This window comes from Neovison vison, chromosome 3 (assembly GCF_020171115.1).
Source record: "Neovison vison isolate M4711 chromosome 3, ASM_NN_V1, whole genome shotgun sequence".
Taxonomy (NCBI): Eukaryota; Metazoa; Chordata; class Mammalia; order Carnivora; family Mustelidae; genus Neogale; species Neogale vison.
The window spans coordinates 99,057,493-99,077,634 of record NC_058093.1 but is presented as its reverse complement, the minus strand read 5'-3'; the positions used below and the strand labels follow the sequence as shown (position 1 = coordinate 99,077,634).

General features: G+C 34.3%; 1 protein-coding gene across 1 annotated transcript in view; it reads right to left on the bottom strand.

Moving 5' to 3' along the window:
* Positions 1 to 20,142, bottom strand: part of ACTR3 (actin related protein 3) — a 61,931-nt gene that overhangs the window by 30,072 nt on the left and 11,717 nt on the right. Inside the window, exons 2-3 of the mRNA XM_044242599.1 lie at positions 5,431 to 5,486; positions 2,144 to 2,268 (exon numbers count right to left, since the gene is read on the bottom strand). Coding sequence (XP_044098534.1) covers positions 2,144 to 2,268; positions 5,431 to 5,486 — 181 coding nt within the window. The remainder of the gene's footprint in view (positions 1 to 2,143; positions 2,269 to 5,430; positions 5,487 to 20,142) is intronic.

The window sequence follows — 20,142 nt, the reverse complement described above, 5'->3', positions numbered from 1 at the left end:
TTTTTTTTAAGATTTTTATTTATTTGAGAGAGAGGGAGAGAGAGCACACAGGTGAGCAGGGGGAGCAGGAGAGGGAGAAGAGATTTTCAAGCAGACTCCCCACTGAACCCAACCTCAGGACCCTGAGAACATGAAGTGAACATAAACCAAGAGCAGACGTTTAACTGATTAAGCCTCCAAGGCTTGGTTTTAAAAGAGGAAAGCAATAGCTAAAAGGCTCCTGAGGAAAAAGAACAGGAAAAAAGACTGAGAGAAGTTTTATTGTTTTGGTTTGTTTGTAGGATATGAAGACTTAAAAATGTATTTAAGAGAACAGAATCAGTGCAGAAAACTCTGGCCTCTTAACTCACTGACTTCATCACCTTCAAAGATTTCTTTTTGCTGTTTCAATCTTTGTATCACTATCACATCTCTAAATTCCTAAAATCCAAATACATCCCTCTCTAACCACAACCTCTTCTCCCCCTACCACACTCTAGCAGCCCGCTATACTTCTGATCACAATTACACTTGCAGTCCACTGGCTCTTGTGATTATTCCCTAGCCATCAAACCTGCCCAAAGACACACAAACACATACATAGAGTTTAGATTTTATGCTCCATCACTTTGAGTATTCTTATTTCCTTTTGTCATTCCACCTATCAAAACCCAACCTAGTATCATCCTTCACTAACCTTGCCTATTCCCACAATGCTGATAACTAATTAGGTGGATAAAATTAAGAATTTGTAGTTGCTATTCTCAAATGAACCTAACTTTGCATGGCAACGCAAGTCTTTGTTTCCCTACTCTGTTCATCTTCACTCTTCACAATGATAATTTTAAATGTTCTCCCTAGCACTCATTGTTTTACCTTCTCCCCCTACAACTTGGGCAGCAGAGATGATGTCACCATGTATTTCACAGGGAAAGGAGAGGCCAAAAGTCAGAAGTCAACGTCCCTTCACCAAATCTATAAAACTGATTCTGTACTTATCCATTATGAGACCCTCCACATTCCAATCAGATCATCTGTGCTGTGGATCCCACTCCTCTAGCTTTCTCAGAGACCTGGGTATTGAACTCCATCTTTCCTTTTACTGAAATCTAATGGCTCTTTCACGTTATCATTTAAACATCTCTTCCATCTTAACTCCACAACTTGTCTATGCAACTATCTCTGCCTCCCAAACACACCCAAACCTCATTGAATATTACTGTCATTTTTTCCTGGCCTAACATTCACAATCCGACCTACCTGAACCCAGCCTCACTGGGTTCTCACTCTTCTAAAACTATTCTTATTACGGTTATAAATGACATCCTTGTAGCTAAAGACATAAATAATGTATGGGTTCTAGCTTACTTGATAGTGCAGCAGCATTCCATACTGTTTACATTCCCTCCCGTATAGTGCAGTCTCTCTAACCACAGCTTCTCAGTCTCCTTCTTAGGCTTTTTGTCTTCTACCAAACCTAAATGGCACACTGAACAGGCTCCATCTTGGGCCTCTTCCAAAGTACACCCCCCTAAATAATCTCATCCTTTCTAGAGGTTAACTGATACCTTCCAAATATTTGTCTCCAGCTATCTTATTTCAGAGCTCCAAGAGCCACATTATTTGATAGCCTAACAGTGTGTAAGACGTCTCTCACGTACCTCAAATACAACATTCAAAACTAACATATATCTAGATGTGGCAATGTAGAGGCAAAAGAAAACCATTCACATCAGCGGCTTTAAGATCTAACGAGTATGGAAAAGTAAATACTGCTCATTTGGGTGAAAATTTTCCTCCCAGGATTTAAAAAAAAAAAAAAAAAATGTTAAAGTGAGACTGGGAAAAGCCACAGGGAAAAAGAAATTTCTATGGTGAAGAAGTTGAGGATATTAAGCCTGTAACTGAGTAAAATTCCAGATTGCACAATCACTGAACTAATTATTTTTGATGATTTTATTTATTCATTTGTGAGAGAGAGTGAGCACTAGCAGGGAGAGAAGCAGGCAGAGGGAGAAGCAGGTTCCCACCCAAGTAAGGAGTCCAATGCAGTACTCGATCCCATAACCTGAGCCAAAGGCAGATGCTTAACTGACTTAGCCACCCAGGCATCCCAAATTAATTTTTAAAAAAAATACTATTGTTATAAATCATAAAAATATACCTTTGTTGCATACGTAGGTTTTTCTATTGCTTCATCACCAATGAAGAAGTCTAGGTCATCAACACCTTTCATCACCCTCCTTTGAGCTTGATCACCCACTTTTGCAGACTCCTTAATAGCAATACCTTAATAACAAAAGTTATTTATACATGTCAAAGTTTGTTTTCAAATGAGACAGAATTTTTAACTTCTGGTTCTTTCATCATAAAGTATTATTAAACAGAACATGATCTAACATAATTAATCTGTTAAAGTTAAAGCACAGAGGTCGTTTAAGAAACTGACAACAAAATTCATTTAACACAATGAAATCTCAACTTCCAGCCAAGGCTTCAAGTGTAAAAAGCCCCAAAAAAAGTACTGTTGTGGGAATGTTTCAGCTGCATTTTTTAAAAATTATGTAAGCTCTATTTTGATTTAAATAAAATTATAATCCTACAAAGTCAATCAATATATATACTTGATGGACAATCACAAAGAAAAAACTAAAAAACACTAAATGAAAATAAGAAAACTGCAAGGGGAATTAAAAAAAAAAGCTGTCTTACTATTTGCACTATTACAGACTTGCAATTAAAAAATAACACTGGCATTGGGTTCTGTTAAACTCTAATCAATACAAAGGGAAATTTCAAATCATTTAGGTAAAAATCAAAATAATCCCCTCAAATTATTTCAGAAATCCAGCATACTGTTTTTGACCTAAAGTTGTGATATATTTTAAATTAAGTTATAAATTTCTGAATCTGTCAAGCAGTCATTCATTCAAAATAGTTACCTGCATGCACTTAAATACTACACTTTTATTTAATAACAATTATATCCCTAATAAGATGGATAGATAATACTGAATGAATGACATTCTAAATCCAGTTTACTCCTTCAAAATTTTAAAAAGCTTCTCTAGTATTTATAATGTACACAGACATCAAGACAGCTCACTCTAAGTTCCCTGAAAAACGAAGATATATGCAAATAACCTTGAGCCATATAAACAAGCTTTCCAGATCAAATATCCATGCTCATCAGTGGCAATCAACTGTATCTAAACTGGTTATAAACACTGGACTTGCACCATTAAAATCGGTGGAAAAAAAAGCCCCAAATCAAAAACCTTCTTTCAATAGGAAAATGGATTTTTAACATGCTGCAACTTCTCATAAGAAAGACAATGAAAACTAAAATTGCATATTTTGGCAAAGAGATGAAAACAAAGACTGGATACAATTGTGATAAGATCCTAAGGTTCAAAAGATCAATATGTGAGTCTCCAATAAAGACAACACAACCACTTAAGAACATAAAATATCAGTAATCTCATGAAATAAATGTATAACCACAACATAAACCTTATGAAAGATTATAAGTTATGAAATAACAAATTTGGCATTTTATGCGTTGAATTATCTTCCCAAAAGTTATGCTCAAGTCCAAACCCCCAGTACCTCAAACTGCGACCTTATTTGGAAATAGAGTCGTGTGAGTTAAAATGAGATTATTAGAGTGGGCCCTAATCCCTTATGACTGCTGTCCTTATAGAAAAGGGAATTTGGACTCAGCCAAACAGAGAAGACAGACAATGTGAAGACAAGGAGAAGACAGCCATGTGACTGGAGAAGTACAAACACGAGCAAGGTAATACCAAGCACTGTCAGCAAACATGGGAAGCTAGAAGAGGAAAGGAGGGTTTCTCCCCTAGAGCTGTCAGCAAGATTAAGGCCCTGCTGACAACACCCTGATTTTGGACTTCTAGCCTCCAGACTATAAGTTCCTAATGTTTTAAGCCATCCAGTTTTCGGTACTTTGTTATGGTGGCCTTAATATATGTGTGTGTGTGTGTGTGTAAAACATATATTATATATAAGATACATAATATGTGCGTATATTACATATGCTTATGTATATTATTTATATGTGTGTTATGTGTGTGTCTATATATATATATAGGTATGTATATATGTGTATATATAAGCTTCCCTTTTAAATACAAATTTGATAATGCATTTCTCATATTTCATGTTTAATTCTGTCCTTGCTATATTAATTACAAAACTACTGATCTATTCATTTCCAATGAGTGCCCATTTGAAACTAAAGATTGGCAGTTTTTGATAAGCCCAATAATTCCTACCTTGCTCTCAACTTCACTGATTGAAACCCAAGTTTCTTTCACTACTACCCTACATGTTTATTTTTCTATTTCCTTATTTTCAGAAATTAAGAAGAATACACAAAAATATTTATTCACATAAACTCCTGTGTAAAACTGTTCTTTGGTGTGTGGACGTGATTACCGTTTGCCAGACCTGGGCTTATTGACATCCCTGATGACATCTCTGAGTCCGTGTTTTAAAAGAAGGATGACATCTCATTTTTAGAGATGAAAAAACCTCTGAAGCCATTGCTTGGTGACACTCTAGAAGCCACCATCGCCAAGCAATGGCTCCAGAGGTTTTTTCATCTGATACATTCAAGTCTTCATATAGCAGTAGGACAAGTAGATCAGAGGTATTCCTATATAATGTACAAAAGGTGAACTATCTGAAAGTCAAAAGTACAAAAGTATGTCTATCAAGAACCAGATACATAATCTATACTAACAAATAAGAACACTAACAAACCAAATGTGAGAGTTATTTCTTAAAACCACTAACAAACTACTAAAAGTTGATGGCCAGCCCAGTGTGAAGTTAATAGGACAGAACAAAAACTTTGGAAAATGGCTTAAGTCAATCAACATCTCTAAAAATGAGATGTCATCCTTCTTGTAAAACACGGACTCAGGGATGTCATCAGGGATGTCAATAAGCCCAAGCCTGGTAAACGGTAATCACGTCCACACACCAAAGAACAGTCTTCACATACATGTGATGGAGGATGCACTACTTAATATTTAAATCCACGCATTGTTAACAGCAATACCCTCAAAGCAAAAAATATTTAATTAGCAGCTCATTTATTTTTGTCTTTAAAAGGAGAGATTTGGTAAACAAAGAACTAAAAAGCTAAAATGAATGGTGAGAGGTTTGGAAACGAGGTCACATTCAGCAAACCATGTTTTTTTTGTTTTGATTTTGTTTTTTTTCTTTTTCATAATTTTATTTTTTTATAAACATATAGTATATTATTAGCTCCAGGGGTACAGGTCTGTGATGGTTTACACACTTCACGCAAACCATTGTTTTTAAAGAGCTAAATCTTATACAGTGTCAGAAACAATTATCTTTTACTTTACTACAGAAAAAGATCTTTAAATCAGCTTATTTGTGACTTAAAAAAATACTTACAGGAAGGGATGATAAACTGTGGTTCTGTATTTCCAGCATATCCTAGCTTTGTATACCTGCAAAACAAAAAGGGAAATTATAAGGATTTCACTAATATCTTAGCGATTACAAATTTATTTCTTAGATTTCCATTTGTTATTTAGTGCAATTCCACTGTGGGTAAACATACAAAATTCTACAGCTTCAATGTATTTAAGCATCCCTACTTTCCAAAGCTGTACCAAATTTATACCCACAGCTTTTAATAAATTCTACTTCTAGAAACAGATCCTACAGGGATTTATGTGAAATAATATGCAATAAGACCATTTGCTATAATCTTGCTAATAACAGCAAAAGACAGAAAATAACTTAAACATGAAGTGAGAAACTAGTTAAATATGCTAAATTTATACTGTTACTTTATGCAGCTATTAAAAAAGATTGAAGAAGCTTTTTATGGACTAATACGGAACAATCTCCAAAATGTATTGTTAATTGAACAAAAAGCAAGGGACTGAACAATGTTTTAAGTATGCTATAGTTGTACAAAAGTAAGGGAGAGGAGTAAGAGCATATAAAATAATTTGATTGTACGGGCACAGAATATCTCTGGAAAAATATAAAGCAATCACTAATTTCGCTTGTATCTAGGGAAGGACCTGAGTAGGTGACAGGCAGGAGTGATGAGATTTTTTTATTAAATATTTTTTATACCATTTGAATGCATTACTATTCAAAATAACTGTAAATTTTAAATGTTTTGCCACAGTGGATTCAGCCTATAATCTTACAACAGGAAAATAATAACAATGATGATTAAGAACTATAAAAGCTGAGCTTTGATAAGCTGCTTGTTGTGGGCTATACAGGAGATAGCTGGACTTCTGTGGCCATGCATGAAAACCTATTAACAATGACTAGACTTTAAAGAGAAGGGACAGCATTTTATATTATTCCATATTCAAATTCACTGCTAAAGAGCAGACAGGTAAATTGCTGTGAAATTCTTGAATTCTAATAATATCTGCATAATTTTTCCCCCTAATATAAGAAGAAGGAAAAAAAAACTCTCTTTTGGGGGATATTTTAGTCCCAAAACTTAAGTTCAAGAACTAAGAGCGCTGAATATGCTAAATCACTAAAAAAAAAAAGTGGACAACATAAACTGGTCCAAATGGGATATGCTCTGACTAAACCTCTTCCAAGATTCCCCACTGTTCACGTTTGAAAAATCAATAAGCAAAACTTCTTTGCAAGGCATACAGAAGAGCTCCCTTAATATCTGGTTCTTTATCACCTTTTCCAGCAGCCCTGACACACTACACCAGTCTCCCTAGCCATAAAATGGCTAACAGTCTCTGGACAAACCAATTCATTTGCATGGCACAAAGCCATTACCAACACTGTTCCAACTACAAGAGATGCTCCCCTTTCGATGCTGAATGCAGCTAAACTCTTACCCATCCTACAAAATTCAAGTATCACTGCCTCTATATGAAAACTTCCCTAATCTTCCAACAGTATACTTTGCCCTACAGTAGACAAATGGAACTGACTTATGTCTTATTACAATAAAGACTTACAAAACAGGATAGTCTAAAACAGTCTGAGCCACAAGACCCTAAAAGTCTACTCTCTTAACACCTAATTATTCCTTCATCTAGTCCCTCCACCTTTTTTTTTTTTTTTTGGGCCATTAGTCACCAAGCAGTTCAAGTCATTATACACAATACCCTTATAGAATACCTTACTTCCAATTTTATGACCCCTACAAAGAATAATCTCCCTAAAAATCACTGCCTAACTCAAAAATCCTCAAATGAAGCTGTACTGCCCACAAAACTTGTTCCCATTTCTATAAAATGATTCATTGAAAGTAATTCCTAATGTCCCTTTCAGATAAAAAAAAAAATTACATGATTCTGATTCCTTCAGCTGAATATTATAGAACTTTACAATAAGCCACAATTAAACTTTTTTTTAAGATTTTATTTATTTATTTGGCAGACAGAGATCACAAGCAGGCAGAGAGACAGGCAGAGAGAGGAAGGGAAGCAAGCTCCCTGCTGAGCAGAGAGCCCAATGCGGGGCTTGATCCTAGGACCCTGGGATCATGACCTGAGCCGAAGGCAGAGGCTTTAACCCACTGAGCCACCCAGGTGCCCCCACAATTAAACTTTTTAAGTGTCTCCCATCATTTGCTTCCATGAATTCAGCTCAAAATACACTTCACTTATTACTCATTTTCCCCTACATGACTTGCAATTTCCCCATCACATGTGATCCGTGCTTACATTGCACCCTTTCAAAATGCTCCCACCACAACTTAGGACTCCTCCATGAAGTCCTTCCTGATCTTTTTAACTATCAGTAATTCAATAAACTCTATTTCAACAACCACTCACTATACAGGCCTATATTGTTATTTTCATGTGTGTAAATACCATCTCCTAAATATGGCAGTAAAATATTTGAAGTAAAAACCATATTATAGTAGAAATTCCCTTAAGAAAACCTCCATTTATCAAGTTCACCAGATTAATCAATATTCCATCCCTGGTCAAAATCAGATCCCCTAGGCTGAGCATATTCAGCAATAAATTACTTTCAGAACAAACACTTAAAGAAGAATCTAATGAAGGTAATATAGAACAGTCAATACATGACCAAAATAAGTGTGCTCTTCCCCAAAAGACAAAATTAGCTATCTATAACATACAACCATATGGATATACCACAACATTTAATCATTTCTACTACATTTATAATATCATAGCCAAATAACTTCATGACACTGGATTTAGCAATGATTTCTTGAATCTGATACTAAAAGCACAGGCAATAACAAAAAAATAAACTAGACATCATCAAAATTTGTAACTTTTCTGCACCACAGGACACCATCAACAGAGTGCAAAGACACACATGGAATGTAAAAAAAACAAAAAAACAAACCCCACCTACACCTACAAATCATATACACGCAGTTCCCAACTTAGAATGATTCACCTCAAAATTTTTTGACTATACAATGGTGCAAAAGTGATATGCACTCAGAAACTGTACTTTGATTTTTTAATTTTGATCTTTTCCTGGGCTAGCAATATGCCGTATGATACATCTGGTGATGCTGGGCAATAGCGGTGAGCCTCAGCTCCCAGTCAGCCACATGATCATAATAAACAATGGATACACTTACAATCACTCTGTACCCATACAACTATTCTGTTTTTTACATGAGGAAAGTAGTCAACAAATTAAATATTACCTTATTATAAAATAGACTTTCTGTTAGATTATTTTACCCAAATGCAGACTAATTTAAGCTTTTGAACATATTTAAAGTAGGCTAGGCTTAGTTATGATGTTTGCTACTTTAGATATACTAAATACATTTCAACGAAGGGTATTTCCAACTTAAAATAGGTTTATCCAGATGTGAGCTCATTTTTAAGTGAAGGAAGATCTTTATTTGATAAAGAGTTAATATCCAGAATACACAAAGTACTCCTATAACTCAACCACAAAATAAACAATACAATTAAAAACTGAGCAAAGCACTTGAATAGACATTTCTCCAAAAAAGAGATATACAAAAAGCCAATACACACAGGAAAGATGCTCAACATCATTAATAACTAAGGAAATATAAATCAAAACCAAATTAAATGCCAGTTCATACCCATTAGATTGGCTATTACAGAAAGAGAGGAATGGAGGGAAGGAGTGAAGGAGGAAAGAGAAAAGAAAAGAACAAATGTTGGTAAGACTGTAGAGATTTTGGAACCATTGCACATTCCTGATAGTAAGGTAAATGGTACAGCTGCTGTAGAAAACAATGTGACAATTCTTCACATAATTACTATGGGATCCACCAATGCCATTTCTGGGTATATACCCAAAAGAAAAAGCAAGGGCATGAAGACCAATGTCAATAGCAATATTATGTATATAAGCCAAAAGGTGGAAGCAACTTAAATGTCCACTGTCAGGTGAAAGGATAAACAAAATGTGATAAATACATCATACAGTAGAATATTAGCCTTAAAAAGGAAGGAAATCCTGGCACATGTTACAACATGGGTGAACCTTCAGAACATCATGCTAAGTGAAATAAGCCAATCACAAAAGGTCAAATATTTTATGATTCTACTTATATGAAGTACCAAAAGTAGTCAATTTATAGACAGAAAGTAGGACATACAAGTCAGTTTGGAAGTTCTGGTTTGAGAAGATGAAAAAGTTCCTAAGATGGAGGAGACAGTTGCACAACAATGTGAATATACTCAATGCCACTAAACTGCACACTTAACAATGTCTGATGTGTATATTTTACCATAATTAAAAAAAAAAAACCTAAACTTTGTAGCTACCTGAAAAATAATTAAATTGAGTACATGCCATATCATACATGCTTAAGTAATATAAATCTAAATGTATCAAAGATTAAAGGGAAGAAAAATTAAACCATAAGTCCTAAGATATAGGATAAAATGTAGACTTTCTAACTAAAATTTAAAATCCAGACACTAAAAAAGATATTTCAACTACATAAGAATTAAATACGTCTTCACAAAACATACCAAAAGTAGCCAAAAGAAAAATGACCAACAGAGAAAAACTGTACTCAAAGACAAAGAATTAATCTCCTTAACATATATATAGGAAACCCAGAAGGTGATGATGAGGGAAGAAAGGAAGAAGGAAAGGCAAAAGACAGTAGCCACTTGAGGAAAAAGAAATAGAAATAGCTATAAATGAAAAGGAGCTCAACTCTTTGGGCTTAAAACAATGCAGATTGAAAGTACACTGAGATAATGTTCATACATTCATAGATGGAATGCAAGATAATAGTTATTTTGGAAAACATCTGAACATTCCCTTACCATATGACCCAGCAATTCTACTTCTAGTACATACCCCCCCAAAATAAAAATGCATGTCCACACAAAGATGTGAACACGCTTGTTCAAAACAGTATTATTCATATGGCCCAAAACTGTAAGCAAAACATATGTTCATCAATGAGAAAATAGATAAACAAGAGTAATATCTTCATATAAACCAAAATTACTCTACACATGAAGAATTTAAATATGTAACCCATTCTCCAAGGAAAAGTATTCAACAGAAGACAAAATGACCCAAATGTTGGAATTATCAGATAAAGACTGGAAAGAAGTTATGACAATGAAATAAAGAAAAGTACACTTTTTTTTAGGGGAAGTGCACTTATAATGATTAATAACATAGTAAACATCACCAGAAACTCTAAAACTACATAAAGAACAAATGGTATTCTAGAACTGAACAATGCAATACCAGATATACAAAAATCACCGAATGAGCTAAACAGAACACAGGTTAAAGAGGGTAAAAGAGGAAATAATCAGTGAACCTTAAAGCAGATCAGTAGAAATTATCTAATCTGAAAAAGAGAGATGAGAAAAAAATTGAAAGAAGAAACATGAAGAAAAAAAGAACAGAGCCCCTGAAACTTGGGAGACAGTATGAAAAAGGTGATATACTGAAGTCCCAGACAGAGAAGACACAGGGTAGTAAACACTTTCTGAAGGAATAAATGACAGAAAACTTTACCAATTTAGTGAAAGACATCAATTTATAATCTAGAAGGCTCAAACAACAACAACAGAGCAGAATAAATACAAAGAAAACATACCTAGGCACATCACAGACAAACTAAAAATCAAAGATAAAGAAAAAATACTGAAAGCAGCCAAAGGAAAAGACCCATGAACAGGAAACAAAAATTCAAATTACTACCTCCTTCTGAGAAACTATGAAGCCCAGAAGACAGTGGAAAACAATTTTTGAAGTCTGAAGAACACAGGGAAACAGACAACCCAAATATCTATAGGAACCAAAATATCCTTCCAAAATGAAAGTGAAATAAAGACACTTTCAAACAAAAGAAACTCACTGCCCTGAAACCTGGATGAAAAAAGTTTTTCCACACTGAGGGAAAATGATACCATGGGATAGTGAGGCATTAATAAAGAACATCAGAAATAGTGAACAGGTAAAGGTAAAAGATTTTTTTTACATTTAGTTTTTTGAACATACATATAACTAAAGCAAAAGCCATATTATCTTATAGAGGATTATACTGTATGTAGAAGTAATATCTATGACAATCAGCATAGAAGGACAGTGGGAAGCTCTGGCATGGGAAGCAGCAGGCAGGGGAGTTAACAGACTTCCTGAGATGTGGGGTCTCTACTCTTTGCATGAAGTTTTAAATTAACTCTAAAGAAACAGTGAGTACTAACTTTTCTTACAGATGTATATTGTAGTCCCTACAGCAATCACTAAAAAATGCCAAGAGGTATAGTTAAAAAGCCACAGGTAAATTAAAATGGCATTCCAAAAAATATTCAATAATTCAAAAAAAGGAAGGAAAGAGGAAAGAACATCAAACAGAGACAATAAATTCTTTTAAAATAAATACACAAAACAGTACACCTAAGTCCAACCACAACCATTATTACATTAAAAGAGACAAAACTCTCCAAAAAGAGTTAATTCAAAAATAATAAAGTAAGCCACAACTATGCTGTCTGCATGATATGTACTTTAAATACAAAGATGGAGAATGAAAATGGATAGAAAGCAAAAAGCAAGCCTTAGAAAGCTGGAGTGGCTATATGGATATCAAATAAAACTGCTCTTTAAGAAAAAGAGTAAATACCAGAGATAGAGTAACTTTATAATAATAAAAGGATAAATTCATCAACAGTCTTAAAGGTCTATGTGCCTATTAACGTAAGTTTCAACATACTTCAAATGTTATCATTGAATAACACTGAATAATATCATTGAATAATGTTGAATGCTAAGATAATTCAACTCTTAGAGTAGGAATTTCTGTCACCTATCTCTTAGTTAATGGATAAAATGATACACACACACCCAAAATCAGTACAAGCATAGAGGATCAACATTAATAACCATTTTGATCTAACTAATCTTTATAGAACATACTCAAGAAATACAAATTATGAATTCTTACTAAGTACACATGGTACATTCATTTGGACTATGGATGAGTAAACTATGGCCCCAAAATAAAATTCTACCTGTGCTCCGTTGTATCACTAGTGAATTTAAAATAGTTTTTACCTTTTTTTTTTTTTTTTTTTTTTTTTTTTTTTGCATTTTGGGAGAAGGAAGAGAAGCGAAGAGAAAAGGTAGGAGAGGAAAGCAGCAGCATAAACCATGCCTGGTCCACTAGCTTAAGACAAAGATGGTATGTGGCCCACAAAGCCTAAAATATTTACTATTTGGTCTTTTACAGAGAAGTCTGCCAATCTCTGACCTCGACCATATGCTAAGCCATAAAACAAATCTCAATAAATGTAAAAGATTAAAATCATACATACATCGTTCTCTGACCAAAAAGGAATTAAGTCAGAAACCAACAGCAATAAGGTACCTAAATAAACCGCAAACATTTGGAAATTAAACACTTCTGACTATAATCCATGATTCAAGGAAAAAAATCACAAGGGAAATTATTTTAAGTTGATTAGCAATGAAAATAGAAATTTTAACATTAAAATGTGTGGGATGCAGCTAAAACAGTGCTTAAAAGGAAAATTCCAATTTTCAATGCTTAAGCTGGAAAAAAATGAAAGGTCTAAAATCAGAGACCTAAAATTCCACCTTAAAGTTAGAGAAAAGAAAGAAAGTAAACCCGAAAAAAAAAATAGAAATAAACAATAAATAAGATGGGAAAATCAAGTTCATAGGAAAGAAATAGAGAAAATTAACAAAAAGATGGTACCAGGAAAAGGGTGATCAAGAAAAAATAGTATGAAAATTGCCAGCAAAAAGAGTGGAAAGCTGGTTAACACTACAAATAATAGATATGAAAATGGTTAAAAAAAATTATAAACAACCATGCCATCATATTAAACTCAAGATGTAATGGACAAAATACTTAAAAGATACAATTTACTGAAATCAACACAAGATGAAACAAAAAAATCTATTTGAATAAGCCCATAGTTATTAAAGAAATTATCAGTAACCTTTCCAAAAAGCAAACTGCGGGCCCAGGTTTCACTGGTAAATTCTATCACTCATTTAAGGAAGAAATAACAATCATTTTATATAAATTCTTTCAGGAAAAGGAAAAAACTCATCCCAAACCCTTTCATGAGGACAGCGTAATTCTAATACCAAAATCAGAGACAGACATTTCAAATAGAGAAAATGGCAGGACAATATCCATCATGAATACAGACGCAAAAATCCTCAACAAAACAAATACCACAATATGCAAAAAAGATATACATATACTGTAACTATGGAAGACTTAGTAAAAAAATCAAGCCTCTGCTTTTTTAGAACATCTCAATTAATTTCACTAGTTTGAAGACCACTCCTCAACATGCTATGGTCTGATGCCTATTTACCTCCCCAGACTCCTCTAAATACCCACTTCACTTTCATAACCCTCAACCCTGCAAAACACAGAGTTATAAAAAGTCTTGATAACTGATTAGGAATAGCACACATAAATCCTAGCACTTACCTGACATAAATGGTCATTCTTCTTTCCATCGTTGTTTTTGTTTTATTTCACCCCCATGCTTCATTTCCTCACAGGCCCTTTTCAAATCTCTCATTTTCATCATTCCCTTTGGACACATTCAATTTTCATAGCATGATTCCTAAGCAAAATTAGTAGAGTCCTAATGCCTTCCAACTTGTCATTTTTAAATAAATGGTGTGTACTTATGCGTGTTCGTGTGTATACTTGTATTATTGCTTATTACCTTGCACTTGTTACCCTGCACTACCTTAAGAATACTTTCAAACCTAGTCCTTTTTTAATGTCAATTCTAAACAGGAAAATTACACTTTGTGAATACCCTGGAATCTCAAAGATACTTTCAAAAGTGGTATCTTTTTTTTAAGTCAACTGTAAACAGAGATTAACATTTACATACAAAGTAGAAATAAAATTACACATCAAAAATTCTATTACAGAATGCTAGTATATGCATACATTTTTTCTTCAGGAACTCTACAAAAAGAAAAACAGTAAATTATAATTGTCTCCGGGCTGCACGATGGAGAGAAGGGAGAATATTGTTTTCTAAATTTACACTGTTCTGTCTTAAATGATCTAACGATACACGTTACTTTTTTTTTTTTTTAAGTAAAAGCAGTCTGAACTGACTACATTTGCCCATCATTAAAATTTTAATAATACCGAAAAAATGTTAAGTTTCCCAACCATGCCTATATCCCCTAGCCACCCAGGTGCCATCCCAAGAGTAAATCTCTTACATATCCCAAAGATCATTCATACATGAACTTGCATATGTATTACTTTGATTTAAAACATGTTACTGGGCAAACTATAAGTACACTCTCCCGTATTTAAAAAGAAAGTGTAATTTCCCAAATGGTTTTTAAAGAGACCATAAAATGAAAAAGGCAAAGCTATCCTACCTAAGGTTTATGAAGTGCATAAGCACAATACAATATTTTAGAAAACTAAACCAAAATTTTCCTTTGTGACCCAAGGCAGCAAGCTAAATTGACAAAAACTCCCTGAAGTATACAGCAATGAAAAAAATCTCCGATGTTGATCTGGGCCAGCAAGAAGGGAAAAGGAATTGGAAATGGCTTAGAGAAGGAAACAAGAGAATTCAAAAAACACTTTTGAAGTTATCAAAGACTTGGTGACTAGAAGAATGGTAGTGGAAATATAATGAAATTATAAAAGAGAGATGAGATGACCTGCACTGGGAGTAATGAATGGCAAAACACAAACAAGTTTTATGTAAGAAATGCTTGGTCTATCATGGTCCTAACTGCCTCTGGGTTAGGGAAAAGTAGATCTGGGAATGAGAATAGTTATCAATAACTCACTCTCACTCTTAAAAATAATAAAACAAATACGATAAAATGCTAGCAGGCAATAATTCCAATAGAGGAGTATCTGTCCTATTATTCATTGTACTTCTCTTAAAGAAAATAATTCATTTAAGGAAAAAATATTTTCAAGTAGTAAAACGATTATGCTTGTTAAAAACATTAGCATCCCTTATGTTGGATATTAGTTTTGATTCTACAAATTCAAATGTTCCTTATTAAAAGCATGTTGTAGACAAAGAGTACTTTTATTTAATACAATGGTTCATATTTCTTTCTGCTTTGAAAACTATCTCAAAGCAAAAAGCTATCTGAAGATTCTAATATATATTAATACTGAACCACTAAATGGGAACAAAATCTTAAAAAAAAAACAGTTCGAAATGAACTAGAATAAAAAATCATTACAGAAAAGAACAAACATGTATTGACGCTATCACAATAAATCCAGTTAATAACCTACAGCCTATAGAAGTGAGAAACAGCACTAGAATTTTAACCTTCCATGTTTCCACAGTCTTAAACCATATAACAAAATGAATATAAAAGACTCAAACTTTAGGACAGAAAGAACCTTAAGATCTAGTGCAACCCAGTTTTCCAAAACTTCTGAGTATGAACCACCACTAATTTAAAGTTGAAAGAATTCTATCGCAATATGACCAGCTTCTACCTTTACCTTGTCATAAAAACAAAGTATGCATTATGTATAAATATCAAATTTTAAATGAAAATGGAGGTCCAGGGGCGCCTGGGTGGCTCAGTGGGTTAAGCCGCTGCCTCCGGCTCAGGTCATGATCTCAGGGTCCTGGGATCAAGTCCCACGTCGGGCTCTCTGCTCAGCGGGGGGCCTGCTTCCCTTCCTCTCTCTCTGCCTACGTCTCTGCCTACTTGTGATCTCTCTCTGTCAAATAAATAAATAAAATCTTTAAAAAAGAAAAAAGAAAATGGAGGTCCACTGCTTAACTTCTGCAATACCTCAATTCTCTACTTAGCTATAGTTTTCTTTGTACTTCTAGTGCTGGGAATTTTTAGAACGAGAATACAGTGGCTAATTCACAGGGAATATTGGCTATAAAGATAATTAGCAATTATTTGAAAAGAACTTCCAATGCCCTCCAATGTTTTTCTCACTATATTAAAGTAAATGTTTAACGTGACACACACAAAAAAACTGATAGAACTCTTAAGTGTAAGAAAGGAGTGGACTCCTCTGTGTAAAAAGAAATGATATTCTCCCACTCCTTTTAAGTCTAAAACATAACATCTAACTCCTTTTCACTAGTGAGGAAGAAAGAATATGGACCTTAGAATCAAAAAGTCATGAGTGAAATGTCTGTTCCACCATTTACTAACTCTCCCAGGATCATATACTATTCCTAATTCATAAGGAATAAAACTGAATTCACTGTCATGAGGATTAAAAAAGGTAACAGTAGATGGCACTAAATATTCAGTAAACTCAACCCACGCCCAGATCATTTTCCTTTACCCATGAGCCTTCTTTTATTTCTCTACCCATCCCTATAATTTTTCTTTCAAAGACAGCAATGTTTTCCCAACCTCTTTGCTAGTACACCAGTCCAACTATCCACCACTTAAAGAGGTATTATTCCACTTACATGAAACGACCACAACAGGCAAATCCATAAAGACAGGAAATAAATTAGTAACTCCCAAGGGTTGAAGGCAGGGAGAACAGAGTTTGACTATTAAATGTGTGTGATGTTCTTTTTGGGGTGATGAAATATTCTAAAGTTGACTGTGGAGATGGTTGCACAAACTTGTGACTAACTCAACTATACACTTTAAAAGGGTAAATTTTAGGTATGTTAATCATATCTCAATAGAGCTGCTTAGAATAAAGTACAAGATTCAGACTGATACTGCATAAGTTTAACTTTTATCAGTCTTCTGCTTAATGATCAACACAATCTACTGCCAATCAAATCAATTCTAAACCATTGTTTCCCATTTAAAATCCTTCCCAAACAAGGCAAGATAAGTAAAATTAACTACCTTCTGTCCCACAGCTCCAAACAGGGTAAATTCCAAGCAGGCCAATCTCCTAACTGATCCCTCCCTCAAATACTTTGAAATTCCTGCCTGACTTAACTTCATCAATAAAATATTTACTGAGCATTATTAAATACTATGCACAAGGCCATAACTTGGAGAGAGTGAACAAAAAAGTTATCCTACCATCATAAAGCTTCCAATTTAGCTTCCGTTAACAAAGCTTTCCCTCCCTTCCATCTATCATAACCTATTTATGCTTTTCCAAGAATTTGAGCAAGTTCAGCTCCTTCATAAACCATCCTCCCAAATACTACAGACTTTATTAATCTCCAATTAAATAATTATATACCATCTTCAGTTATTTCACATACATTCATTTCATCTCTGAAACTAAACATAAGCCTAAAGAATAAAATCATGTCATAACTTTCTGTATGTACCAAAATATTCAGCATAGAACTGAAAATTCCAGTGATGAAATAAGAAGCTGATTACCTGCAATACCCCCTTTTTTTTTTTAAATCTATCAATAGTTCATTCCTTTTTATTGCCGAGTATTATTCCATGGTAAGTACCAGTCTGTGTAATCATTCACAAATTAAAGGACATGTGGGTTGTTTCTAGTTTTTCTAGTTTGGGTTGTGGGTTTTTTTGGTTGGTTTTTTTTTTTTTCTTAGCCTTTTAATGGCTTTACTTGGGGATTTTTTTTTAAATTAACATATAATGGGGGCGCCTGGGTGGCTCAGTGGGTTAAGCCGCTGCCTTCGGCTCAGGTCATGATCTCAGGGTCCTGGGATCGAGTCCCACATCAGGCTCTCTGCTCAGCAGGGGGCCTGCTTCTCTCTCTCTCTCTCTCTCTGCCTGCCTCTCCGTCTACTTGTGATCTCTCTCTGTCAAAAATAAATTAATTAATTAATTAATTAACATATAATGTTGTTATGTTTCAGGGATAAGGTCTGTGATTCATCAGTCTTACACAACACCCAGCAGCACTCACCACAACACATATCCTCCTTATGTCCATCACCCAGCCACACCATCTTCCCAACCTCCTCCCCTCCAGCAACCCACAGTTTGTTTCCTAAGATTAAGGGTCTCTTACAGTTTGTCTCTCTCTCTCCAGTTTCCTCGTTTCGTGTTTTCCCTCTCTTCCCCTATGATCCTCTGCCTTGTTTCTTAAATTCCACATATCAGTGTGGTGTATATACATACACTGGAATATTGCCCAGCCATCAAAAAAAAAAAAAAAAATGAAATCTTGCCATTTGCAACAACGTGGAAGGAACTAGAGGGTATTATGCTAAGTGAAATAAGTCAATCAGAGAAAAACAATCATCATACGATCTCACTGATCTGCAATACCTTTTTATAGTAATTTTAATAATAATTGCTGTTGTTACTCTATATCAATTATTTTGCTATGTGCTTTATATGATCCCTGTTACCAAAACCATGCAAAACGGATCTATTTCCATTTGGGGAAACTGCACCGCACAGAAGAAGAAACCACTGCAAAGAAATATTAAAGCTAGATATGAACTCAAGATATCTATCAAAATCAATGACTTTTATACTGTCTCCTTTAAATATGAGGGGGTTACTTCTAAAATAAAACCAGAGAAAGGACTAACAGTATAGTTTGTCATGCTAGCTATGGGGATCTTCCTCACTTCTACTTTCTGCATCAGTTTCATCTTTAAGAGAGTAACAGTATCTATGTTAGAGGATTAGGTATCAAATGAATTAACAGATAACAGTGCCTGGCACACAGTATGCACTGCATAACTGCTGGTTATTATTTTTATTTTCATCACCATAAATCACCATAATGAAGTCACCAAATATACTTCCTATTCTCCTAAGCTTGGTTTATGATAGATTATGGCTTCATACTACCTATGGCATAAAAACCAAAGCAGTGCAGAATTCAGGGTCTTTCAGATCTCCATAATCCTGGGGGTATAGCTCAGTAGTAGAGTACTTGACTACAGATCTCCATAATCCAGTTCCAACATATCTTTTGAATTCAACTCAAGAAGCACTTACTATCATACAACAGACTCTTTTACTACTCTCCTGTACTATATCAAGTATTCCACTACTTTTCTGTACCATATTGTATATCACAATTTCTTTGTACCATACCAAACCTAACATATCCAAATTTCAACCTATACTCTTCCACCTCACTTTGTTTCCTACCACTGTTCTCACACCTCGTATGCTAGTCTTATTTCTGCCTATCAATACTTTATTCAACCTTAAAGGCCTACTTCAGTTATTCTCTCTACCAGGAAATCTTTTTTCATCCTCCCTGGAGAAAGTAAATTTTCCTTCACCTATGATTCCAAGAACTTCCATTTACACCTGCCAGAGCATTTACTGTACTGGTATTATTATGTGATGTGAGCTTCCTAGACGACAGGCACCATTTCCTAATCATCTTTATTTCCCTACAACAGAAGTATGGCAAAAGTGTGCATTTGCTCAAATGCTCACTACAGTTACTGAAAAGCAGTTTTTCCAACTATCAACAAAAAAGATGCAAAAGCTACTTCCTACTTTCTAGGATTTTGTCATATATGAATAAATACATACGGCCCATTATCTCTGAAAAAGAAAAAAAATAGCACAGCTCAAATTCTCGTAGTTATAATTCAGGTTTACTATTTAAAAAAATAAAGTTTAAAGAAATGGTCTACCATATCACTGAATTTATCAAGCTGGTCCTACTTTCCAAAATATTCCATAATCCCAAAATTATTTTACTGTTCTAACGAAAAATCCTGTATTAGTCACAAC